Source organism: Sceloporus occidentalis, unplaced genomic scaffold (assembly GCF_023333645.1).
Source record: "Sceloporus occidentalis isolate IW3139 unplaced genomic scaffold, rSceOcc1.0.p SCAF_1, whole genome shotgun sequence".
Classification (NCBI taxonomy): Eukaryota; Metazoa; Chordata; class Lepidosauria; order Squamata; family Phrynosomatidae; genus Sceloporus; species Sceloporus occidentalis.
Window position 1 is genome coordinate 78,837,674 of NW_028316981.1, and position 26,998 is coordinate 78,864,671.

The following is a 26,998-nucleotide window of genomic DNA, read 5'->3' on the forward strand; positions in this document are numbered from 1 at the left end:
TTTTTCTTTCAATAGTCTCCACTTTTCTTAAGATTTCCATTTTGGTGGCTAAACGTTAAAAACTAGAGAGAGCTGGCAAGACAGGCTTACCTATTCCCCACCGTTTGCACTTCAAGCATGCTTAGTAAGGGATTGGCTAGAGGAAGCTGCCGTTAACCTTGCCTATTGTAGACTGACACACACCAGAAACGCCGCCCCTCTTTTCTGCACAGCTGTGCAGCAGCATCTACATATGGCTACACAGATGTGCACTCAAAAATGAACTGCTCTAGGCAGCTCCTTTTTTGTGCCATCATAAGGGCTGCTATGCAGCCCTGTGACACTTCTGCTGATAGGTGTCTGTATGCGGCGCCACAGCTGTGCAGCTGTGGTGCCCATTGTGTGGATGGGCATGTGCACCTGTGATGTCACTAGGGCTAGGCATGTCTGGACACCCAGCCTTATCGAGCCTAATATTGCTGCAACGTGCCCGTCTGTACCGGACCTTTGTTGCCTCTGGTAACAAAGTTTCTGTTAAAGAACTAATGTCTAGTAACACATCTACTTGTTAACTGGGGTATACCTGTACAATTTCTAAACCAACTTGAACTGTATGTCAGGTGCATATTTAAGCTACCAAAAATTATTCTCTCAGAATCACTTATGCATGGGAAAGCATCAGCCCACGTAAGCTGTAAGATTCCACTTCCTCCTCCTCAGCTTTCCTATACTCCATAATGAAAATGATCAGTTGCATTTGCAGTATTTGTTTCCTGTACATTTCCAATCCATTCTTTAGTGTGTCTCCAATGAAAGACTTAAATACAGTGGCTGCAGACCACACATCCCTCCAAGATCTATCTCTATCTTGAAGGCCTCTTGCTTCTCTTGTTTAATTTCCACACACACAATGATTATTATTATTATTATTATTATTAACCTTTATTTATAAAGCGCTGTAAATTTACACAGCTTTTGTGGGCAAGTCTCAGCTTCCAGCTAACCAGGCATCATGACGTTCTTCCTTTCCCCTGAGACCTCTCCATAAGAAAGGTAAAGAGAAAAGCAGCTGAAGCTTATGTTTTGCTGGAAATGTCTATTTCAAAAAGGAGGAGACTGGTGGAAGTGAGAGCAGTAGAGAACATCTTGTTAATTTGGAGGATTGGGTTTTGCCTTATTCCTTTTGGAGAGAATTGTGTGGATTTGAGCATGTGGAGGTTTGGAAGGGTGTGCAGTGTTTTCTAAGCATTACTGGTTCTCTTAGTAATATAAAAAGGGGGATTTAGCTTTCAGGGCTGGTATGCAATCTCTACTTACAGTCAGTTTCTTGGACAAGTTACTTATTCAGCCCCTGTCCTTTGTGTTCTCAGTTTCCTTTTGGGAAATAAGCATCATTTGCAGTTAATTACGAAAAAAAATGTAGGTCAGCATTAGGAACTGAAAACCAGCTACTGCCTTATACTGAATTTATTGGCAACATCAAGAACATTTTTGTGACTAGTGAGACCCCCATTCTGTGGTGCCCTATCCTTTACATGCCCTTTCGAAACATGCCCTTAGCATACATCTACTTCCCACTGCAGAAAACTGAACAAGAAGTCATGGGGAAAGCAGGAAGTAGTGTTGCATGTGCCTGTGTTATACATGCAATGACTGCTCTGCTGGACTGACCATGGAGGCAACACTGAAAGGACACCAGATATTCACCCTTGCTTCCAACTGATAATACATACTCCATTTAACACATGGGAAAACACAACCCAGAATGAATACCGACACCCACCTTCCCCACCATTATTATGCTTACAAAGCTGCCCTTCCCATTCACGGCACACCAAGAAAAGAGTCAGCTAGCAGCATTTCCCCTTCCCCATTTTGCACAGCAGAGCAGACCAGTAAGTTGAGATGGTCTCTTCTACACAACCCAAGAATGAAGGCTTATAAAACCGTGCTTCCATAACTCTGATAGAAGCCACACCTATTAAGAGAAACCTCTCTCACCAAAGAACCACCATTTAAGGCCACCTTAAGCCTAAGAAACAGAACCAGTGCTCCAAAACAGGAAATCTTATAGGAGGAGCGTGGGGCTTCCTATAAGACCCCAAATGCATCTGAGGAAGTAAAGCGTGAGTCTGGGAAGGCTGATGCTGGCAACTGCTTTCTCTCAGGGAGTCTCAAAGGGGCTGCAAGGCCTCTCTACCTATAAGACCCAGCGAGGGTGCCACCCCTTCCATACCCAGGAACTAAACAGCCCTGAACCACGGCGGGGAGCTAATGCTTCTCCTTCTTCTTCGTTTCCCTTCCCTTCCTCAGCTTTCCGAGGCGAACGGACAAAAGGGAGGGTCCTGCGACGGAAGGGACGAAGGTCGCCCAAACGCGGCAGCTGAAACCCGAGATCTCCGCCCGGCAACAAGAGACCCTGCAGCAGCCAGATAAGGAGGAGGAGGAGGAGGGGAAGGGGAAGGGAGGGAAGCGGAGAAAGCCCTCCTCCTCCTCCTCCGATGGAGTCCCAGCCCTGGAGGGTAATACAAAGGCTGCAGCCGCACTGGAGAGATAGCCCGGTTTGGCACCGCTTTAGCCATTTTCTGGCTCAAGGCTATGGGATTCTGGGAGTTGGAGTTTGCTGTGGGGCCCAGAGCGGGCAACATACTCCACCTCCCAGAATTCCATAGCCTTGAGCCAGACCAGTTAAAAGCGGTGCCAAACCGGGCTATCCCTCCAGTGTGGGTGCAGCCTTTGTACTATCACCCTCCGGGCCTCCCTGCCAGACTCACCGCTAAGTCCTGGGGCACAGCGCCGCTCATGGCCCTGACGGTGCCGCTCCTCCAGGCCCGGGAGGGGAGCGCAGGCCCAGGCCCAGGCCCAGGCCCAGGCTCCGTGCCCTCGCTCTCTCCCTGCCCAGCCACCAGCAAGAGCAGGAGTCGCTTCCCCACCGGGGAGGCCGCCGCGTCCGCCATCCCCGCCCAACGGCCGCCTTCGCCTTCGCCGCGAAGGAAGCTGGAGCCCTGAGAGCAGGGTCCCCCGAACCACAGCCGCCCTGCTCCTCCCGGCGTGCCCCGCGCCAGCAGCCAGCCTCCCCCTCCGACTCCCGGCGTGCCCCGCGCCGCCCCCGAACCTTCCCCTTGTTTTGCGTCCCGGCATACACCGCGCGGGCCTCCTCTATTTATTTACTTCTCCGCTCCCGGCATGCACCGCTGCCCTGCGACGCTTTTGCCCTGAGAGGCCATTCTACCTGGCTTTGTCGGTAGGGGGCGCTGTGACTGCGCCAGCCCTCAAGCAGAGAGTCCTGCAGCTGGACCAGGCCCAAGGCCTAGCTCTGTTGCTCATAGTACTGTCAGCCCACACACACAGAGGACATAAACCCTCCTGTTTAAATGTGCCCCCAGCAACTGATATCCAGCCCCTGGAGCGGGAGGAAGGGAGTTACACTAATAAAATAATAACACTGGATTAATACATGTATAAATTAATAATACTGAAAGGAGTTGTCATTGCGTGCCTTCAAGTCTGAAGGCAAAGGATTTCATGGCAGGCACCCACAGCAGCCACGAAAACCCACTGGTTTGCCTTGGGCAAGAGTCACACTCTCAGCTTCAAAGCAAAACTCTGAACAAACATTGACAAGAAAACCTCATGATCAGAAACAACTTGAAGGCATAGGGGTTTTTTTTTGGGGGGGGTGGTTTGGGGCTATGTGGCCATGTTCTGAAAGAGTTTATTCCTGAGCATTCTCTGAAGACGCCAGCCACAGATGCCAGCAAAACACCAGGAATAAACTCTTCTAGAATATGTCCACATAGCCCAACACCCCCCCCCCCCCCATCCAACAACAACTATGCCTTCAAGTCATTTCTGATTTATGGAGACTCTTAAGGCCAAGCTATCATGAAGTTTTCTTGTCAAGGTTTGTTCAGAGAAGGTTTGCCCTTAGGCTGAGAGAGCATGACTTGCCCATGGCCATCCAGCAGGTTTTCATGACTGAGCTGGGATTAAACCCTGGGTGTCCAGAGTCTTAGCTCCAAAACACACAGCAGAAATAAATAAATAAATATAATAATAATAATGTTTTATTTATATCCTGCCTCTCCAAAGGATCTAGGCGGGTTGCAATTAAAATACATAAGTACAATACATACATACTAAAATCACATAATCCCCTTATCCCCCTTCTTTAAAACTAAAATAACAACACTATAAAATCCAGTTTGAGACTGCTTTAACTGCCCTGGCTCAGTGCTAAGGAATCCTGGAGATTGGGACACCGGAGCTCTCTGGCAGTGGAGGCTAAATGTCTCACAAAAACTACAGTTCCCAGCATTCCCTAGCATTAAGCCAAAGCAATTAAACCACTCTCAAATTGGATTATTTCTGCAGTGTGTTTTGGACGTTAGTTATGCCATGCTGGAAGTAAAATGTAGCTATAAAGGCTTGTAGCTGTCCATGGTTTTTGTCCTCCATTAAACAGTATCTCCAACATAGTACCTCAGTCTCTTCTGAAAAGGCCCACTTCACACAGATAAGGGATTCTTTTAAGTTTTAACACTTTGATGAAGATGGCACAGAGTTTTGAGGAAGGCTGGACACAATTTACCATCCTTTAGCTGAGCTAAAGTACAAAAGGCCTGCCCTGTTTTCTGGTCTGTCTTCACAGTAACACAATAATACCTGTCAAAGTAAGAAAGGTTAACGTTGCTTTCACAGGTAGCATTTTTAACAAGTCCGGACAATCATAATGAAAGCAAGACATTATGTCGGCTGGCACTGAAAATTGTGAAGTCTTCTCAAAGCATTGCACCTGTTCTGAAGAAATGCTTTTTTCAGAGAATATACAAATGTACAGATGAATGGCCATCTGTTGGGGTGATTTCAGGGACGTAGCCAAGGGGGGGGGGTTCTTGGGGTCCAGACCCCCCCTTCCATTAGAAAAATGAATGGTGTGTGTTGCTGCGCCGCCACACCCAAGCCCTATTATAATGGTGGCACTTAGTCTGGACCCCCCCTTCCTAAAATCCTAGCTACATCCCTGGTGCTTTGATTGTGTATTCCTGCATGGCAAGGGGATGGACTTGAGGGCCCTTGAGGTCTCTTCCACCTGTATGGTTCTATGACACTGTCATATGCTTTTCTTATTTAAAATGACAATTTCTGTACCTTTTTTTTGCATGGCATACAAAAATGGCTAATTGCTTCTGTCTTTCTTTTCATAGAGAATTACAAACACTGAAGTTACTATTACAATGAGTACACTTAAATCTTATAAAGAAATTTATGTAGCTGTGCTCAAAATTTACTATTTGACCAACTTAACTGGATCAAAAACTAACCACTTTTGTTATCACCAAATATAGAAATGGCTACATTTAAAGTACTGCAGTTAGTACTGAATTCCCTTGTAGGCACCGATAACAACAGAGGTCTTGGGGATACCTTAAATATGAGGACTTTTGTATTTACACAATGGCTTTCATTATGACTTCAATCTATCTTAATATCCCTCCCAAATTTATCAGATTTTTATTTTATTTTAGGGGATGAAAAACATCAGATGTCGCAACTGAAGGGACAGGTAGAGGTTTAAGAAAATTACAGATTCCATCAGCGCTAGCCAAATGAAGCAACATTTTGAAATGCGAAGACCCATGTGACCATAAAGGAAATATTTATTAAAATATATTCAAGAAATTGTCAAACTTCTAACAAAAGGCGGGAGAGAGTTGGAAGGGAAAAACATCTGTACAGGTAATGTTGTTGGAAATGCTTTTACATGCTTTGTTGTTTAAGTTTCACAGTTTAGTTATTGTCTACAAAAATATATTTCTGAAACTCTGAGTCCTCTATAAAAAAAGCTGGTCAGCAACAGCAAACCTGACAAGCGGAATATACCTTAGAACAGAGTGAGCTCCTCCTGCAGATAAGCTTGGCATGACCCAGGACACTCCTGCCTCAATATTGGGAAAGTCGTTCTTTGGGATTAAGCTCCACATTAATTCTGAAGAAAGGCAACTGAAACATGAGTTTTTATTTCTCTTACTTCTTTCTTCTCCCAACATGCATAGAATTTGGAACAAGGAGTTGCACATTTATATAATGTGAGAAAAGGGTTACTGAACCAATATCTGGTGTCAGGAGAGAAATACTATGTTTGCATTTGTACCCAAGGTTTGCTGCTTCCTGTGGCAACAGCTAATTCTAACTAGCAATATACCATTGAAGAGCAGCTGGAGCACTTTAATCAGCACCTGACCAGTCCTGCTTTCTGGAACAGAAGCTTAACCAGCTAGAGACTCAAATCTGATCTAGACCCTCAAGTAAAGCCACCCTGGTAATTTCAAAGTCACTTTAATCTCAAATATAGGTCAGTAATACTGGTTATTTTTGAGGTCTTAAGGCTTAAAAATCATGCTCCTCCAGCATCCAGAGACTTGACACAACCCTACCACTGTTAAATATACTTTTACATATGTTTTTATATGCCAACCTGTATGGTTTCTAAAGAGGCTCAGTGCTAGCCAGCTGGGACCATCCCAATCTCTCTCCATGTGGAGGCTATACCTGATAAGTTTTTAGAGGTATTCATGTGTAAAAAATAACTTGCTTACTAATACACAGCTGACACTTATAATTAAGTGTATCTTACACTACTCCCTGAACAGACAACGTAACAGAGTTTGGGCATTCTGACAGCTGGGGACCTGGATCAGAAATCTTATAAACAAAAGATAAACTGCCACAAGCAAGTTCAGGAAAATAAATTGCTGATGTACTCTGTTTATAATACAGTATGACACTGGGACAATAATCTTTTTACTTCTCTTCAGAAGGAATACTCAACCCATAGTTGACACAACTGAGGAGGCAGTTTTAACACACTGAACAAACTATCTAGGTTGCAAGATGCCAAAGAAACACATCAGTATCTTCTACTAGGGCAGGGGACCATGGTTAGTAGAGGCATACTCTACTAAAGTCAGTATGTATTCAGTATCACAATATAAAATCCATATTTAGCCATGTTTAAGGAACTAAAAGGGAGACATCTACAGTCATCTGTTCTTCCTCCATAGCTTTTTTTCCTACCCTTTGTCTCATTAACCCAATTTTCATATCCTCTCATTGTGGATTTTTTTTTACCGTCTCAGTCACAGCAAAACGATCCAAACATGATGAGAAAAGTATTAGAAGCAGAAATGAATACATGCACATTTATATTATGCATTATGAATAAAGAATGTTGTGGCACCTTAAAGACTAACATGTATATACTGGTATACAGTTCTGCATAGCAGCAGCATCTTTATCAGGTGTATAAATCCTAAAGTGTATATACACACTTATTGTAGGATTATGCTACATGCATCTGATGAAGTGGAACCTGTTGTACAAAAGCTAGGGGCATAATAAATGCATTAAATATGCCACAGTAATCTTTGTCATATTTCCTGAAACAGACTAATACAGTTATCCATTTAGCAGCTAAAGGCTTCTGTGTCAGTGGGATGGTGAATCTGTCCTGGGATTTAGACTATACTTTAAATGAGCGACCCAGGGTGTTGAAACTATTTTTGGAATCAAGCTCAGCACCTGGTTAAAGCTCAGACTGAAACCTGAAGTGGATTCACTGCCCCACTGGCATGGAAATTATCAGATGCCACGGCTTTGGATAGTATACATTATGTATCAGAACTTGGGTGCAGTGAGATGGGAACTAGCAGAGAAATATGCAAAGACTTGAACTGCTTTCTGAAGTAGCCCTTGGTGTTAGGGCCATCTGGAGTGCATGAAAAATGTGTTAAATGTTCCACAGATTAATAAAAGCAGCCCACATACAGAGAACATCACTTTTTGAGGGTTGGTGCAGACATAATACAATGTGGAACCTTTAGTAGGGCTAATAGAGTAGCAAGATCATATGCTGTGTTTCCTCTCACTGACTCATTCTGTTTGCCTCTTTACTCTGATTTAGATTTACATCTGTCCAATATTAATCCTTGCTAAATCAGATATGAACCAAATTTTAGAACCAGACGATGGGGAAATTTACACACCCAAAGACTGCCGAGAGCTAGGGGCTTGTCTTGCCCCACAGACCATTCCCAATCCTTTAACTTTTAAAGGATCTATCATTATTATATGCCCGCACCAGTGGAAATATAATCTGAGATTATATTTGAGATTAGTTAGATTGTAGTAGTCCACAGACTAAATTTAAAAACAAACAAAATGGAACTTGCTGCTTTTTCTCCTAATTCAAGCTCTTCAGAGCTGGAGGCTTCACTCAAAGGCTCCCCACACATTTACTGCCACACTTGGCACTAATGTCTATTAGTGTGCCCCTCATACACATATTACTAAAAACCCTGAGCAACCCCAAGAGGTATGTGAATTTAAATATGTAGTCATAATGATCCAAGAGATTATAAAGCTGTTGTGCCTCCCACACTATCAGAGCCTACACTACACCAAACACTTCCAATTCACATTCTAACAAAAGCACACACTATCAGGTAACCATGTATCATCTTAAGGAAAGAATCAAACCTATACAATACAAAAGTTAGATTTCCTTCTTTCTCAACACCTCCTTCACTTTAAAATAGGGGTGAGAATCCTGCACTCTCCAGATAATGCTGGATTTCAAGTCCCAGCAGCCCTAGGCAGTACAGTCAATGCAAGAAAAGTCTAGAAGTTGCAGTCCAACAACATTTGGACAGCTGCATGATTCCCACCCCTGGTTTAAAGGGCATACACACCTGTTAGTTAGTGCTTGGCATTGTACCAAACCCTGTAACTTTTGTAAGACTGTTTGGAGAATAACAGTGAAGTCTGGGAACATGTTAGCCTATTATTAACTTTAGCAGCAAGCATATAACATAAGCGCTTACCACCCAATTCCCAGGTTACCTGGCTGGTAATTATATTTGGAAAAATAAAAAAGTAGATTCTACTCAGAAAAAAAATCCCATTCTTCATTTCAAAATTTCTCTGTTGCCTGTATTAGGCATATTGGTTAAAACTCATATTGGTTTCATGGTCAAAGATTACTGTGAAGTCCAAGCAACATGACAAGGCTATCTTCCAACAGGAATAAATATTTCGTTTCATGATGAAATATGCTGCTGAGATAATGTTCCTGGGAATAATAAATTTACCCCTTCATGAAAAACAATTTACCCTAGTTCTTTGTCTAAAAAAGATTAAATGCCTTCTTTAAAATACATCCAAATTAGAAAATCTTTAGAACTACCACAGAACAGGCAATTAAATTTTTGAAGAAGAACCTACACAACTTTCTGCAGGATCTAATAGGGAGTTTTGGTGATTTTGTTGTTGTTGCAAGACAAGGCTCAATTTACAGAAAAGGGCTGAGGTAAGGAAAATGAAGATTCAGCACACACAACTGGGACATTTCACACTAAATAATATCAAAGGGAACAATCCTAACCTTGGCATTTGATGCATGTTAAGAGATAGGTCAAAGAGACTAACTCCTAGGATTTCAGCATAATCATCTTCTTGTAGCAAATTTGCACTATTTGTGTGCAAAGGACAGACATTTATATAACTTGAAGTGCTGAATTCTGAAGTTCTTTCTATCTCTCTATGTGGATCTGAGTTCTCAATCCCTGAGCTGGGCCCAAATCTCAGTCGAACCTTTCTATAATTCTGTAAGCATTTTGTCTGTCAAGACAACTGAACTGATTCTTGGTACATGCTCTGAACACAAATCACAATTCTAGGTAGAATTTCTAATTCACACTGGCTTTTATCATTATTTATGCTTACCTTCCTTGCAAAAAATAATCCACTAGCCACATCAATTAAAGAATGTGGGCAGGATTAGAGCAGTACGTGCCCAAAACTGAGCAAGGGCTCTCTTTTTTGCTTCCAAATAACCCACATGCATGGCTCCCCATACCCAGCATAATTACAGTGTTCTTTGTCACCTATACCTGAGACTTAGCTGATCTTCAACCTTAGAAGTCACTTTAAAACAAACCACACCATCCCTGGATTTACTGGAGTTCTCAGTGTTCAGCCATGTACTGTTCTACAGTATACCACCACTGGAAGCAGGTGCATGGGAACTTTTAACAAACTAAATATTACCAAGAAGATGAAAATTCATTGCTTCATTGCCCCAGACAGGAAAAGAGATTCATCAAGAAAGTTAAACTAAATCTGTTATAAAATACCTGCTTAAAGGCAAGAGCTAGAATTTGCCAACAATGAAATGCATTCTCCTGTCCAGAGTGAACAGGAAACAGTCCAGGGGGTCATAATATGTCCTAAAAACAGAAGGCCTCTCCTGTTTTCTTATGAGGGATGAAAAATACAACAGAGATGCTACTGGTCAGTGGAGACTTCTCTGTCTGGCTCCAATTTGCTTGACTCTCCTGGAGAAGGAGTATGTGGTGCAGAATGAGACACGGAGGGAATGCCATGAGGTACAATACCCTCTACTGATGGCTCTGGCAGCCCAGGATTTGCTACTCCAACTACTCCTGGAGCAAACCTGTGACAAAAATAAAACACACAGTGACTATATATACCTTTGGTAGGTATTGCCATTAATGTTTCATTGTAAATACTTCCTGACATGGTATAAAACGTACTCAGAAATCAAGCAATGATGGCTGTTGCAAAATGACATGAACTCCTAGACCAGCGGTTCCCAACCTTTGTTGGGCCGCGACCCCCTTTGGGGAGGAAAGTCCTGCCCATGGCCCCCCTGATAGGTTGGGAGGCCAGGAAGGGGCGGGACTACCAGCAGCCTACAAGCCCCAGCAAGCTTTGCGGCCGGAAGTCCCGCCCCTTTCCAGCCTCCCAACCAATTAGGGAGGCCACCAGGGGAGAAGGGGTGGGACTTCCGGCCACAAAGGCCTCTGGGGCTTGCAGTCCCTTCCCCTTCTCCCTGTGGTTGCCTGGCAGCCGCGGGGAGAAGAGGAGGAGGCAGCCCCGATCGTCCCTTCCTCCCCGCGGTTGTCTGGCAACCGCGGGAAGGGAGGGAGAGGAGGAGGCGACCCCCACCCCCTTCCCTGCCTCCCCGCAGCTGTCTGGCAGCCGTGGAAAGGGAGGGGGAGGAGGAGGATGCCCGCCCCCTTCCCTGCCTCCCTGTGGCTGTCTGGCAGCTGCAGGAAGGGAGGGAGGAGGACCCCCGCCCCCATCCCCTTCTCCTTGCCAGGGCCTGTGCCAGGGCCAGCCTTTGCAGGGAGAAGGGAAAGAGGAGGGAGCCCCTCCCCCTCCCCTTTTTCCCACATGGTGCCTACGCTAGCGCCAGCACCCGCGGAGAAAAGGGGAGGGAGAGGTGGGGGGATTCCCAACCTGGCGACCCCCGTGAAGGGGTCGCGACCCCCAGGTTGGTAACCCCTGTCCTAGACAAATCTCATCTTCCCACCAGCAAGGTTAATATGCACCAAGAAACTAGATTTGCTCTCATTCTTGCAGAGACAAAGCTCCATCTTAAAATCACTACAAATACAACCAGCTAGGAACTAATCTGGAAAAAAGTAGTTCTGAAGTTCTGATTCACTTAAGTAAGACCTCTTTGCTCAAGAGTGACCATCACAGGCAGTCTAGAGTGTTATAAAGCCAAATAAAAGGATTATGGTCAGAAAAGTAAGGTATGGATACATAACCCATACAAGAAGTTGTTGGCAAGAATGCATGCACATTTTACCTGTAAGCTCCATTAAGTTCGGGATGCACAGCTGCAGGATCAATGCTGGACCACTGAGCTGCCAAAAGCAAGTACTCCTTATTAACACAGTTCCTCAAAGAGTCAGGTATGTGACCTACAACAAAGAAAGGAAACGCAGAAATAGATGATGGCAGTGGCAAGCCATGAAGGGAAATGTTCTCCAACTCACAGGACTAAAGGATGCAAGAAAAAGCAAGCAGCAAAAATACAAATGAACAATGTGCAGTAACAAGAAATGACTGTTTGTTTCCACCTTAATGCAAGGTTAATGTGAAAGGACCCCTTCAACAGAAGATACTAAGTACCCAGTCTTGGTATACACAAATCTGCTTCAGAAAAATTCTCCAAGGCATCAGTCCATACAGAGGTATCTCCAAATATACTCCAAACAATGGAGGATAAGCATAGAGTGTGAACAGCCTAAATCAGGTTTGGGTAACCTCCAGCCAATGGACTGGATGTTGAATGCTGGGCCTTTCTCACTAGGCCCACAACCTTCCTACCCACCAATATCATCTAACATTAAAAAAAAGATCAAATGGCACCAAAGAAAACTTTGACTAAAAGTTTAAATGATACAATCAGGGAGGGGAGGGGAGGGGGAACTGTCCTGTAACCTCCCTCTGAAAATCTCCTCCTCATGTGGCAATCAAACATGAAAAAAGCCTCCCGGAGTTTCTCATGGCATGCGCAGGGCAGGATGAGGGACCGCAACTGAATAATTGTGTGTGAATAAATTACTTTCATATATGACAGAGATCTGGGTGTTCTGACATATTTGTTTTGATTTACCCAGTTCTGGTTACACAAAAGTGTAACCATGAAGAAGCACAGTTCTTGAGACAAAATAGGGGATTCCCACTTCCTTTCTTTAATTCACAAGTAAAAGAAATCCAATGATTTAAGAAAGAATTCCACTGCAAAAATTCTAAGTTAAGAAACTATGGGGAATATTCCTCTGTATAAACCTGTCCCAGGGAAGCAATCTCAGAAGTGACCGTAGATCTGTCTTCTCAGTTACCTGTGATGGCTCTTCGGATCTCCTTAGCCGCTTCCTCTCTAGACTCAATGGAAGCCTGTTCACTATACCAGGCTGTATGAGGTGTACAGATCACATTGGGAGCATCTTTTAGGGGCCCATTTGCAAAGCTGTGATGTAGAGAAACAGGTATGTTTTTGTTATAATTCCCAGCAGACTTAAGACCCAGAGGAAGAAGTATCCTATTTGAAAAGTGAGACATGACAGTAGCACAACAGGATGACAATGTAGTTGTTACCTGAAGGGCTCTGATTCATGCACATCCAATGCTGCCCCTCTGATCCTCCCCTCTTTGAGAGCCTGAGCAAGAGCTTTCTCTTCCACCAGTCCTCCACGAGCTGTATTCACCAGAAGGCAGCCTTGACGCATCTGAAGAAAATAAAATACAAAAACATAAATAGTGAATTTTAACTATTTTCTTGAATCCAAATCGCAGTGTTGGAATATTAGGAAAATTAAAACAGTGCACAGTTTAACATATGTATGGGGTTGTCAGAGTGGCGTCAGTGATGGTACTGATTTGTTGTAGTGTCTTCATGTGTAATAGTAGGAAGAGTATACCCTTTCCTAATTATAAGGCACAATTGAGACTCAACATCACTCAAAAGATTAAGATTAAAGATGTAAAATTTCCAGAAGTTCTGAAGCCATGCAGAATTTTTTTCTATGATGTGTGTTTGTGAAATTTTCAAAATTAAAAATTAAAAAAACCTGAATAGATCTAAAAAGGCAGAGAGAACTTTGAAAGAGCAGTGAGTGGGAAAACCAGCAAAAGCATGAAAACAAAAAAAATTAGAGTTGTTTAGTTAAACAGAATCTTGCTTTCACTGCCACTGATTTAATCTACACAATCAGTTGCTTACATCTACGCTACAACCTAAAATTAAAATTCACATTTTTTAATAGCAGAATCCATCTGTTCCTATATCCCATAAGACATCAGGCTCAGCAAAAATGCAAGCACCAGATCCACATAGTCCCAGCTGTCATGAAACTTTCATAGCAGCAACTTCTATTCCCAGCAAAATGCAAAGCTGCACCTGTTTAATGGTGAAGTCATTGATGAGGTGGTGATTGTGTTCATTTAGACTGCAGTGCAATGTGATACAATCACTGTGCATTAGCAGATCTTGTAGAGTGGCCATCCGCTGCAGGCCCAGGGAACGCTCCACTCCATCAGGCAGATATGGATCATAGAAAACCACATTGAAGCCAAAGGGTTTTGCTCGCAGGGAAACTGCCTGCCCAACTCGACCTTAAAGAAAGGAAATTGTTTTTTCTTAAGTGTAACACAGCATGATTTCAATCAACAGATAATTTCTGAGAGGAGACATGGAATTCCAAGAGACACAGTTCAGGAAAAACTTCTAAAACCTTTTTTAAAGAACAGAGCAGCAGTGGGAAGACATATAGTGCATTCTGGGATCTTCTGCTTCACATGTATACTACAGGAAGAGTCAGTAATGAATGGACTGGAAGTGATTATGCATAATACCAGAAGATTTAGAAAAGGGCCTGCAGAAAACAATTTGAAGTTTCAATTTAATGTAATTATTTATGGGACTCCCTGGAAGGCTAGATTTTACATTACATGAAGTACACAGATATGATATAGAGCCATTCAGGGATCCTCTAGCACCCTAAAGGGCTATGTTGTGCCAGTGTAACTCCATTTTAGACACCCAGTGATGTTTCAGCACTCCCAGATATGTTAGGATGCATTTGGGGCCTTTTTTCCCCCTCTTTTGGGGTGTGAGGTCCCTCAAAATGGAATTAAAAGGCGTAATCGGAATTCAAGCAGTTTGCGTTTGGTTGAAAATATTTGGGTATGTCAGGCAGTTTGGGGGATCCAGAGGCTACATTGAACACCCCCAAAAGGCTGCATGCAGCTGCGGACTATATAATCCCCATGCCTAAAATAAATAAAAAAATCTCAACTAGCAAGACCTCTCCTTGAGGTGTTAAACACCACCAGTCAGAATACAAAATACTCAACTAGATGAATTACTGATCTGGTCCAATAAGAGTATTTTCTGTTCCTAGGCGTCAGAATATTCAACTATATTTTGACATGTGGAAATAGAAATTAATTTTCCCAATTTAAGAAGGCTAATGGGGACATTAAAAATTGTAAAAATAGGATATTAGGTGCTAAATGACAGTCCTGGTAGTTTCATCTTGCTTCTTCTTCCTGCTTGTTGAACCACAATAGTTCAAATAGCTTGCCTCAGACCAAGAAATGAGGGAGAAAATTTGTACACAAGATGGGGGCAAGGAGACTACAAAGCTCCTTAACTGTTTGTTCAATATAGGGCCAGATCATTAAATCTAAAACAGTGGTTCCCAACCTGTGGGTTGGGACCCCTTTGGGGGTCGAATGACCCTTTCAAGGGGGCCGCCTAAGACCATTGGAAAACACCTATTTAATTACAGTTATGAAGTAGCAACGAAAATAATTTCATGGGTTTGGGTCACCACAACATGAGGAACTGTATTAAAGGGTCGCAGGATTAGGAAGGTTGGGAACCACTGATCTAAAGGACCCAGTATCTCTAAAGCAGCAATTTCTTACCAAGTCCAATGATGCCCAAGGTCTCACCACGGATACGCACAGCACCTCCAGCGACTTCTCTTATTTGCTCCATACTTGAGGCTCTGCTTCCTTCTCGCATAGCCTGGTGGAGCCAGGTAACACGGCGATAAAGGTTCAGAATGTGGCAGAAGGTAGAATCAGCTGTCTCTTCCACAGAAGAAGAAGGGATGTTACACACCGCAATGCCTAAGGAGAAGAGGCAAAGAAGTATAATCCTTCAATGCCTCACCCAGACCAAGAAAAGATCTCAACACTTTAGGGCAACAAACACAAATCATTCTACCTTATTCAACATTCCATACTACCCCATTCCCAAACTGACTATCATGTAGAGTACATGTGGAAAATCTAGGGCCAGATTCCTAAACATAATCAAATGAAGGCCACATGCCAGTGGTGGGTAGGGTCCCACTGTTCTGACATCCCCTTATCTGTCTCTTCCTCCAAGATTAGCAGGCTGTCAAGAGATTGATAATGCCAGAGTTCCAAGCTGATCATTTGCATAGGGCTTTCAAACCTGTATTAAACAGATGCAAACAGTCAACCTATATAGCTCAATCCTTTTTTTCCACTGACTGGCAGAAGCTGCTTAGAAACAGTGACAGAGGTCTTTCCCAACTTCATCACCTAAGCCCATTTTAACTGGATAGTGAAGGGAATGAACTTGGGAGGAACTATGCAAGACAAGTTAATAATAATAACAAGTACTCTACAATCCATCCCCATATCCCAAAGGGTAGAATGCCAACTCTACACAATTTTGTTTTGAAAATTGTTCTTAAAAGTTATCATAGCCTGCAAGTAACAGTGCAAGGACATTCACTGGGGCATTAAATTGGCTTAATTTCAAAACTTAAAGAAGACCACAAAGTTAGAGTGCATTTTTTCTCTCTCTCTAAAGGTAATTCAGCATGATAACAGTGTACTGACTAGAACCTTAACATTGAAATAAATCAGTAAAATCTCTCTCTGTTATTTACAAAGATAGATTAAATTCTTGCTATTTTAAAATCATAGCAACACAAATAGTTTACACTTGTTTTCACCATTAACTGCATACCCCTTTGTTTAATAAGCTACACTGAGGTCTGCTTATTTAAGTAATCAACACCTTAAGCCAAAACACACCTGATTAAGAATTATTGTTGTTGTCACTGTGTGCCTTCAAGCGGTGGCATCCCTAGGGTTGGTGTCACTCGATGTGGTCAGTAATGACTGGGGGGGGGCAGCACTTCTGGGGGCGGGATTTTTGAGGCAGAAATTCTGGTAGTACACGCATGTGTGTGACTGGACATGCCCATGTGCCCACAGGGAGCAGCCATGAATCCCTGGGAAGGGCTGGGTAAAAGCCACCGGGCCTCGGGGAGGGCAGAGGATGCCCATGCACCCCCCAGGAAAAGCCGAGGAGAAGCCATAGGGCCCCACGGAAGGCTGGGGATGCCCCGCGTGCCCCCGGGACAGGCCAGGGAGAAGCCACCGGGCCTTGGGGATGCCCTGTGCGCCCCAGGACAGGCCAGGGAGAAGCCTCCAGGCCCTAGGGAGGGCCAGGGATAAACCGGCTGTCACCCCCCTCACCCCTGCAGTGACGCTACTGCTTTCAAGTCATTTCCAACTTACAGCAACCCTAAGGCAAACCTATCACAGGATTTTCTTGGCAAGATTTGTTTAACTGCTCAACTTCAGTTCCTTTCTTTCTAAAACATTTAATTTATATTGTATTTGTAACATATAAACAGGGGTTCTTCTGAGAGCAATCTAACAATTTATTACAAATATACAGTATATATTGAAATGTTATCACAATAACAAGGTGCATTAAAATATGCAACTTTAAAAAACTAACACATCATATAAAAGTATTTATTTATTATTTAATGTATACATCACCTTTCTCTTCTGGGATGGAACTGATAACTGCATATAATCATATCTCTGTCTATTATTATTATTATTACTAAAGTTATTTGCTAAAGAGAGTGACAGTTCAAAGATGGGCAACATTAAGAATCAAAATGCACATGTTGATTTATCACTTCACTGCAGTGCATCATCCCAAAGATGTCCATGTGCTCTTCTCTGCCCCCTTTATTAATAAAGTTGTAATTATATTTACAGGAATGCTTTGCAAATATACTAATAGTAAGCATTCTGATTGCTTCTCAGAAATGTAGGTGTTTCACTGACCTCCAATTTAGACCCAGCAAACATAGAGATAGTGGATGTTTCCCCCCAACTCTATGTATTCACATTTTAAACACACACACACACACACACACACACACACACAGAGGGATCACCATACCTAATTCTGCAGCTGACTTGATATCCACATTGTCATAGCCACTGCCAATTCGCACAATAACCCGGAGAGCTTTGAACTTCTCCAGGTCCTGGCGGGACAAGGTAATGGTGTGGTACATCAGAGCCCCAACAGCTTCATTTAGCACCTAGAGGAAGACAGAACAATAGGATAATGCTTGCTCCACAGGATAAGAACTAGTCAGATCAGGATTTGCAAACCCACTTGTTTGCTTCCCAACAGGAAATACCCCATCCCACTCTGCAGAGTGGTCCTGTCTCATCCCATAAGCCCAACACAAAGACTCCCCTCCCCCAGTTCTTTGAATTCCAGACAGCCCAGGGAAGGGAATGTCTGACTTCTTCAAACTTTCTGCAATGTTTCTGAAAATGGCACAAATATTAACTCATTTCTTCCAAAGAAAGAACCCACCCCTTTTCTTCCAAATTCTTGAGTTCATAGTAAAAGCAAGAGAGGGGAGCTGTTTTCTTTCTTCTGACTGGCCTTTTCCAGCACACAGAAACAATCAAGCAAAGCTTATACAAACAAACAAACAAGCTTCATTTATATACCGCTTCATACCGCCTAAGCAGTGTCTAAGCGGTTTACAACTGTAAGCTAATTTGCCCCCAACAATCTGGGTACTCATTTTAGCGACCTCGGAAGGATGCAAGCCTGAGTCAAGCTTGAGCCCTTTTTGCTGGTCTTGAACTCACAACCTTGTGGTTTTGAGTAAGTGGCTGCAGTACAGGCATTTAACCACTGCGCCACCAGGGCTCCTCTGCAAGATCTCAATATACCTTCTGCAAGATCTCAATATAGTCAGAGAAAAGTTGTAGCACCTTTGAGACTAACTGAAAGAAATAAATTGACAGCATGAGCTTTCGTAACCTTCAGTCTACTTCCTCAGATCTATTTGGTGGAGTGGAAGCCAGGCACAGACATATATGTGCTATTAGTATGTGACGATGTCAATACAAATTACAAATCCTTTGTGCATGGAAATGAATTTGCGGGTCCAATTCCAACTATGGTTGTTAGTGCACAAAGACATAGGAAACTGGTCCTTGTGCATGGAGATGAAATGGCAGATCCAGTTTTGCAATGGAAGTAGCCTGTTGTGAGGGGAATAGATGAATATAGGGCACCCCCATGAGGATGGGGTCAGATAGTGTTGAAGTGCATGTTGTGTGTCAGGAAACCATTGTCTTTGTTCAATCCATTGCTGAGGGACTGTAGTTTGTGGTCACAAACTATGGGTTGAACAAAGACAATGGTTTCCTGACACACTACACACACTTCAACACTATCTGACCTAATCCTTATAGGGGTGCCCTACATTCATCTGTTCCCCTCACCACAGGCTAGTCCCATTGCAAAACTGGATCTGGCACTTCATCTCCACACATAAAGACAGTTTTCTATGTCTTTGTGCACTAACAACAATCGTCAAAATTGGATCTGCAACTTCATTTCCATACACAAAGGACTTATACAGTCGGCCCCCGGGTTACGAAATTAATTGGTTCCGCTGCCGCTTTCGTAACCCGGAAACTTTCGCTAGCCGAATAGCCCATAGGCGCTAATAGCGAAAGCCGCGATTTCGTGTGAAATCGCGCCGAAAAGCACCAAATTTTTTTTTCGTAACCCGAAAAAAAAACCGTAACCCGGAACAGTTTTTTTCTTTGGAATTTTTTCGTATCCCGGGAATTTCGTAAGGCGGTGCTTTCGTATCCCGGGGTACCACTGTACTGTAATTTGTATTGACATCCTCACATACAAATGACATATATATGTCTATACCTGACTACCACTCCACCAAATGCATCTGAGGAAGTAGACTGAAGTCTACGAAAGCTCATGCTGCCAATTTCTTTCTGTCAGTCTCAAAGGTGCGACAAGATCTCTCTACGTACTGATTCTACAGACAAACACGGCTATATCTTTAAATTCTACTGCCAGGGAAACATTCATCTTTCCCCCAATTCTCTCCAGTACACTGGCTTTCTCCAGGATTGGAGGGGGGCTGGAATGGAGTACTATCAATGGCTAGCTATGAAAATGAAAAGCAAAATCGGCAAACTCCTGGTTCAGATTGCCAGTTCCTAACTGGAACAAGAAATCTCCATTTGTTCCAGCACATTTACCTTTTCATGAATTTCCTGAGTTGACTGTGCATCACAGAAAGCAACTGTGGCTACATCTTTCAGGATAGGCATCTCTACAGTGCAATCCCTGCCATCAAGAAGGGCAACCAACGGACGAGCTGGCATGGGACCATTACCAATTGGTGGCCTTATACCTATAGAAGAAAAATATAAAAATGTGAAAACAGATTTCTATAGAAGTGCTAGCCCAAGAGCATTAAGAACTAATAGTGAGAACAAATGACATTTGAATTACAAGGGTTGGGAGGAATTCAGGGAAGTGGTAGATCATGTGTCTGCATGATGGTCTCACATTCAATCCCTGATAGTGCCACATAAAGTTGGAGAATAATAATAATAATAATAATAATAATAATAAAATTTTATTTCTATACCGCTATTCCAGCGATCACAGCGGTGTACATCAAAGAGTAAGACAATTGAAACATTAGCATGAAATAATACAAAGTTAAATAATAATAATAATAATAATAAAATTTTTATTTATATGCCGCCCTTCCTTCGATCAGGGCGGCTTACAACACAAAATACAACATATTAAAATACATACAAGAATAAAATACAAATTAAAAACAAAACCAACAATAAAAGCCCCATAGCCCAACCTCTTGGCCACGAAAGAGGAGGGAGGCCCACAGGGTAACTATTCGGGGAATGCCTGTTGGAATAGGAAGGTTTTAAGATCCTTCCTAAATTGGGCCAGGGTGGTAGACGAGCGGAGCTCTGTGGGCAGCGCGTTCCAAAGGGCTGGGGCAGCTGTGGAAAACGTCCTCCGAGAGGTGGAGGCTAATCCAGCCCCAGGCACCTTCAGTAGCTGCTGCCCAGACGTTCTGAGGGTGCGAGGCGGAATGTATGGGGAGAGGCGGTCCTTTAGGTTAATAATTAAGAACAGTAAAAACAAAAACAAAAAACAACTAACAACACCCTATACAAGTGGCTGTGTAGAATGGAATACACAAAAACATTGCCACGGGGAAAAGAATGACCACAAGGCTCACGGGGGGGGAAAGCCTGGCGAAACAAAAAAGTCTTCAAGTTCTTCTTGAAAGCATCGAGGGAGGTGGAAGTACGGAGCTCATTGGGGAGGGAGTTCCAGAGCTGAGGGGCCGAAATAGAGAAAGCCCTCTGAGCTGATACATATCGAGCGTCTGGAACTCTTAAAAGATGTCTTTCACCAGACCTGAGAGTGCGGGGCGGATTGTATGGGGAGAGGCGGTCCTCCAAGTACCCTGGGCCCAAGCCATTTAGGGCTTTATAGGTGATAACCAACACCTTGTATTCGGCCCGGAAGCGAATAGGCAGCCAATGGAGATCTTTTAGGACTGGTGTTATATGGCTGGCCCTGGAACATCCAGTAACCAGCCGAGCAGCCATATTCTGCACTAATTGAAGCTTCCGGGTATGGTACAAGGGTTGCCCCATGTAAAGCGCATTACAGAAATCTAATCGAGAGGTTACCAGAGCATGTATAACGGTTTCAAAACTCTTCCTGTTTTCTTTATAAAGCAGCATTAACATGACACAGTGGACTTACAGATTTTATATACAACAAGTACTACTCTATTTAGAAATCCTCATCTACAACATCTTGACAGGTTGTCTTAAGTCAGAATATGGAATAAAGGCTGTTCATCAAAACCTTTGGTCCTCATTCATTCAACCCAGATATACATGTGCGTAGATTTAAAAGCTTTTAAATCTGTTCTTATTATTGCTGTTTGATATGTTTTTAGCTAATTTAATTATTGTATTGTATTGTTTTATAACCTTGTTTTAATACTTTTTGTAAGCTGCCCTGATATCTTTAATATAAGGCAGGTTATAAATATTTAATAATAATAATAATAATAATAATAATAATAATAATAATATACTAGTAATGACAACCATTCACACAATGATGCAACCCAAAAGATATATGGAAAAAGAAATACATCTGAAGGATTCAGTTTTCATACGTTTCCTTAAACTGAAGGAAACACATTTAAGAGCAATTTGCGAAGAGAGCTAAAAATCAACAGAAACAGTATCAGAATTCTAGGAAATTTTGAGGTGGGTGGTGAGAAGGGGATTATCATTACAGTCCATATCAATTTCTTCTATATCAGTCTCATATAGTATTTTTTGCAGCTCTAAAGTAACTATTAGGAAACAGTCTAATTCTAGACTAAAAATGGCAGCTACAGTTCATCTCTGGAAGACAACAAAACAATGGATTATCTGAATTAAGGAACAATGATGAAACATAGTAATACACAACTTTTTCAAGATATTATAATTAGATGTCTTTACAGTATTGACTGAAAAGAAAAGATACACACAGATGAAGCTGGTATCTCAGTATCACTGTAAATTTATGCACAGCAAGAATTACTAAACCTTTTCATTATGAGCACTCCAAAATGAAAGACAAAGAAGAAAGGAAGCTGCACATCAAGGGCCATTTACATAGCTACAAGGGCCAACAGATCAGTTACTCATCTCTCCTATTCTAGGTCTGGAGCTGCATACATGGGGCAGGAAACAACACATCTCGCCACAGCTCAAAGCTAGCCGAGACAAAAGGTAAGTTCATATTCCTGTATGCGCCATCCACCTAGTGATAGGAAGCAGAGGCACTTTATCTCTGTACCAGACAGGGGCTTTGAGCATCTGCCCACCACAGAGGCAAGAGTACATACCTACATACCTACTCTAGTTCTATCTGAAGAAACATGATGGAAACACATCAGTTTGTTCTAACAGGTGGCAGAAGATGTGATGGGCTCACCTTGCCTGTGATAGGCTAGGTCATCTTTTACTCTTGTGGGGGAATTGAGCAAAGATATAAATCCCTTACATGGGTATAAATTTCACTGAACTGATCAGAGCTTACTATCCAATAAACATACACAGGGGAATGCTGCAATACAAGACAAAGACAGCTTGCATGACAGCGATCAATCTTTTCCTGGTATGTGCTTTTGAGAAAAAGGTTCTACAGAAGCAAAAAGGCTTCTGAAAAATCTCCCTTCCCACAACTGGATCAATGAGTGCACATGAGGATGTGTGCTTATATATGAGGTGATCTTGTTGGCAAAAACCTGGGCTGACTGTCAACGAGTTAGAAGCTCAGTTAGAAGATCAGTCACTACAAAAGGGAAAAGAGAGACACATTTGAACTGCATCACCAACTTCTTGTATCTCCTTCACATAGGAAGGACGTCTGGGAATGATTTCTAAAGTGGCATGTCAGGCTATAGCTCACTATACCCAGAACAGTTTCTTCAAGGGCCGTTCCATGTGTTTTAATATCCTAATGAGAAGTCATTGTTGGGCACTAAAAAGAACTAATTACATGATAAGACAACCACTTACTGTGAATTAAGAAAACATAATAGCAAACAGCAGCTGAGTTATCTATGAAACCCTTCTCCTTACTACTCTTTCTGTTTGAAGGTAACCATACATTTGCACTACGACATTTAAGGCATTCTTCTTTTTTCCATACTTTCTTTAAACATGTCTAAAATAACCTTGCAGGCAGCCAGTTAGCCCAAGAAAATAAACAACTGCTTTGAAATATATAATGAGCCAGTTCCACCACTCAGTTTCCGCTGTGTCACCTCACAAGCAGGCAGGCGAGTGGTAATTGACATGAGAAACTGGGGAATGGAGATGTGAGGGGGAAATTACCCCAAAAACTATATCAATATTGTCAAAGAGTACAGTCCAAGTGAGAAAAAAAGGACACCAACAAGATCTGGAAACCACACCCTATAAGAAACGACTTAGGGAGCTGGGTATGTTTAGCCTGGAGAAGAGAAGGTTAAAAACTGATATGATCGCCCTATTTAAATATTTGAAGGGGTGTCATATTGAGGATGGAACAAGCTTATTTTCTGCTGCTCCAGAGAACAGCACCTGGAGCAATGAATGCAAACATTAGGAAGAACTTCCTGATGGTAAGAGCTGTTTGCCAGTGGAACATGCTGTCTCAGAGAGTGGGGAAGTCTTCTTCTTTGGAGGTTTTTAATCAGAGGCTAGACAGTCATCAGTCCGGGGGTGGGGGTTGATTGTGAGTTCCTGCATAGCAGAATGGGGATGGAGGACTGGGTGGCCCTTGTGTTCTCTTTCAACTCTATGACACACTGCACAGTCAGAAAGGGAGTTCAACTGTCAGCTAGCATGTTTGTTTAAGTTTTAAGAAAGGCTGTGTCTAGCTTTCTCTACTTTTCAGCAACACCTGTTGTTTCCACTATGAGATTGGAAGCACCTATCCAAAGCTGCAACAACACTTTCCGGCTAAGATGCTCCCTGATGGAAACACAAACCAGCTACTAGGCTTCTAGTGACCCCTTTTCACACACACCCTCCATCGCATATTTTTGTACACCTGCTGATTTATACCAATAATAAAATTAACAGCTTCTCCTCCTTTCCATACTGGACAGATCCCTTAGTTTGGGGAACTATTTCCTGGAACTGATGACCCTGGTGGGAATCGCGTTGAAAATTCAACATGCATCCCCACCTCCAATTCTTTTAAAGTTACTTTATTCCCAGCCCCCACTACAGGTGATGAGAGGAAAAGATCAGGTCTCTGCAGCCTGGACCCACCAGCAGGTTTTAACCAAGCTGCTGCAACCTCCACAGGGACAGCGACATTGCCCAACCTTCACTGGGTGGCACTGCAGGGAGGACTGAAAGGGGGCACACAGAAAGAGCCCAGATCATAGAATTGGAAGAGACCCCAAAGCCATCCAGCCCAACCCCAATCTGCCATGCAGGAACTCACAACCAAAGCAGCCCCTGGGACAGATGGCCATCCAGCCTCTGTTTAAAGACCTCTAAATAAGGAGACTCCACCACATTCTGATGGAATGTCTGTTCCACTGTCGAACAGCCCTGACTGTCAGTAAGTTCCTCCTAATGTTGAGATGGAATTTCTTTTAGTGTAGCTTGTATCCATTGCTCTGGGTCCTATTATCTGGAGCAGTAGAAAACAAGCTTGCTCCCTCCTCAATATGACATCCCTTCAAATACTTAAACAGGGCTATCATATCACCTCCTAACATTCTCTTCTCCAGTCTAAACATCCCCAGCTCTCTAAGTGACTCTCATAGGGCATGGTTTCCAGACCTTTCACCATTTTAGTTGCCCTCCTTTGGACATGCTCTGGTTTGTCCACATCCTTCTTGCAGTGTGGTTCCCAGAAGTGGATGCAATATTATTCCAGATGATGCTTGACCAAGGCAGAACAGAGTGGTGCCATTACTTCCCAAGGTATATATTCAAAGAGGGTTATCTTGGCACCTCTTAACCCTGATAGCCCCCTTTAAATATAGATCAAGTGAAGGGATAATGCTGCTCTATTCTGCTTTGGTCAAGTGTCACCTGGGATAACAATGTGTCCAGTTCTGAACACACCCAGCTGCCTAAATCCTCCATTTAAAAACCTCCAAAGGAGGATTTACTTCTGGAGGATGGGGTGTATGTGTAAGGAAATTGGTCCTGCATCTGTCCAGCCTCTCCCCTTTCCAGTCTTGGAAGGAAGGAAGGATCCCTCCCAGGCCCTCCTCTCACAGACCCAAACCCCCCTCCTCCTCCTCCTCCTCCTCCTCCTCCTCCTCCTCCTCCATGCTGCTGCAGGAGATCTGGGACTTGGACTGTGTGTGCTCTACCTACCTAAAACGGCCAATGTGATTCTAGGCTGCATCCATAGAAGTATAGTGTCTAGATCAAGGGAAGTAATAGTGCCACTCTATTCTGCTTTGGTCAGGCCCCACCTGGAATATTGTGTCCAGTTCTGGGTGCCACAATTCAAAAAGGACATTGAGAAACTGGAGCCATGTGTCCAAAGGAGGGTGACAAAAATGGTGAAGGGTCTGGAAACCATGTCCTATGAGGAACAACTTAGGGAGCTGGGGATGTTTAGCCTGGAGAAAAGAAGGTTAAGAGGTGATATGATAGCCCTGTTTAAATATGTGAAAGGATGTCATATTGAGGAGGGAGCAAGCTTGCTTTCTGCTGCTCCTGAGACTAGGACCCAAAGCAATGGATGTGAGCTCCAGGAAAAGAGATTCCAGTTGAACATTCGGAGGAACTCCCTTAGAAGAAAAGCTGTTGGACAGTGGAAGCGTGGTGCAGTCTCCCTCCCCGGAGGCCTCTAAGCAGAGGCTGGATGGCCCTCGGTCCCAGGGGTGCTCTGGTTGAGGTTCCCTGCATGGCAGAAGGGGGCTGGAGGGGCTGGCCCTTGGGGGGGGTCTGTACCTTCGCAGATGCGGTCCAGCCTCTGGCGCTTGACTTTGTGCCTGTCCATGGGGCACGGCGGGGCCTCTCCTCAAGAGGGACCTTGGCTCCTGGGGGAGGGAGGGAGGGAGGGAGGGAGGGAGCGGAAGGCAGGCGCGCGCAGCCCCCTCCTCCTCCTCCTCCTGCTGCTGCTGCTGCTGCGCGCTCTCTCTCTCTCTGCCTCGCGGACACTGGCGCTTGAGTGACAGGGCCCCCTCAGGACTGAGGGCAGGGCGGGCCCTCCACTGAACCGGTCTCTCTCTCTCGCCGCCTCCGCTACCGGCCTCCAGGAAGGAAGCGGAAGGGCTGGACTGGGCCGCCGCAGAACCCGACCCCCGTCAAAGCCGGAGCGCAACAGGCCGCGCCGCAGCCATAGAGTGCCGGCGCCCAGAGCGGCGGCGACGAGGAAGACGCCGCCCCCTTCCGATCCCGCCCGGGCACTTCCTTCCGGCGCGCTGGCCCCGCCCCCGGCCCCGCCCCCTCCTCGCCTTTTGTTTGCTTGTTTGTTCCGCTGTATCTCTGGGCCTGGCTTCCACTCCATTCCCCCAAATGGCTCCGAGGAAGTCGGCTGGAGTCTGCCGAGGCTCACGCTTCCCTTCAGTCAGTCAGCCTCAAAGGTGCTACATTTACAGTGGTCCTCAGCCTTTGGGCCTCTCCCAGAATGCCTGAACAAGGAACACTCTGACTGGGGCTTCTGGGAACTGAAGTCCAAAACATCTGGAGGCCCAAAGGTTGAGTCTGGAGCCACTGTGCCACAAGACCCCTCTCTATGGACTCTAAGAAAGAAGCGAGTAGCAGGAGCTTCCCTGGACACAAGGCCATATGCCCCCGAGGAAGTCGGCTGAAGCAGCCTAGGAAGGCTCCTGCTGCCAGCCTCTTCCTTTCACTCTGTGTCCTGGTCCTCCCTGGGGCACCTGGCGGCTCTTTCCCTCGCCATGGAGGAGGAGGAGGA

The 26,998-nt window shown here is 44.0% G+C and overlaps 2 protein-coding genes across 6 annotated transcripts in view; both read right to left on the minus strand.

Annotated features, from left to right (window-relative positions):
* KDM3B (lysine demethylase 3B) overlaps positions 1-3,051 on the minus strand; it is a 73,265-nt gene extending 70,214 nt beyond the window's left edge. For 2 of the 5 annotated variants that reach the window (XM_089526617.1, XM_089526622.1), the window contains exon 1: positions 2,754-3,047. In XM_089526617.1, coding sequence (XP_089382743.1) covers positions 2,754-2,936 — 183 coding nt within the window. In that variant the 5' untranslated portion in view covers positions 2,937-3,047. Of the gene's footprint in view, positions 1-2,753 lie in introns of all 5 variants that reach the window. The other 3 variants (XM_089526628.1, XM_089526610.1, XM_089526636.1) reach the window with 2 other exon arrangements.
* A 2,570-nt stretch (positions 3,052-5,621) lies between these two features.
* LOC149321669 (C-terminal-binding protein 2-like) lies at positions 5,622-26,424 on the minus strand. The gene is made up of 9 exons (XM_089526644.1): positions 26,029-26,424; positions 19,756-19,910; positions 17,612-17,756; positions 15,289-15,495; positions 13,757-13,971; positions 12,955-13,085; positions 12,699-12,826; positions 11,657-11,771; positions 5,622-10,492 (listed from the first exon to the last, which is right to left on the minus strand). The coding sequence occupies exons 1-9, from the start codon at positions 26,075-26,077 to the stop codon at positions 10,324-10,326; spliced, it is 1,314 nt and encodes a 437-aa protein (XP_089382770.1). The 5' UTR covers positions 26,078-26,424; the 3' UTR covers positions 5,622-10,323.
* Positions 26,425-26,998: the final 574 nt, after the last annotated feature.

Excerpts from the sequence above, each read along its gene's own strand:
- LOC149321669 (XM_089526644.1), bottom strand. The coding sequence starts at position 26,077 with ATGGACAGGCACAAAGTCAAGCGCCAGAGGCTGGACCGCATCTGCGAA. Across the intron at positions 17,757-19,755 it reads CTCAGGAAATTCATGAAAAG|GTGCTAAATGAAGCTGTTGG; the intron begins GTAAATGTGCTG and ends GTCTTCCTCTAG. Across the intron at positions 12,827-12,954 it reads CATGAATCAGAGCCCTTCAG|CTTTGCAAATGGGCCCCTAA; the intron begins GTAACAACTACA and ends TCTACATCACAG.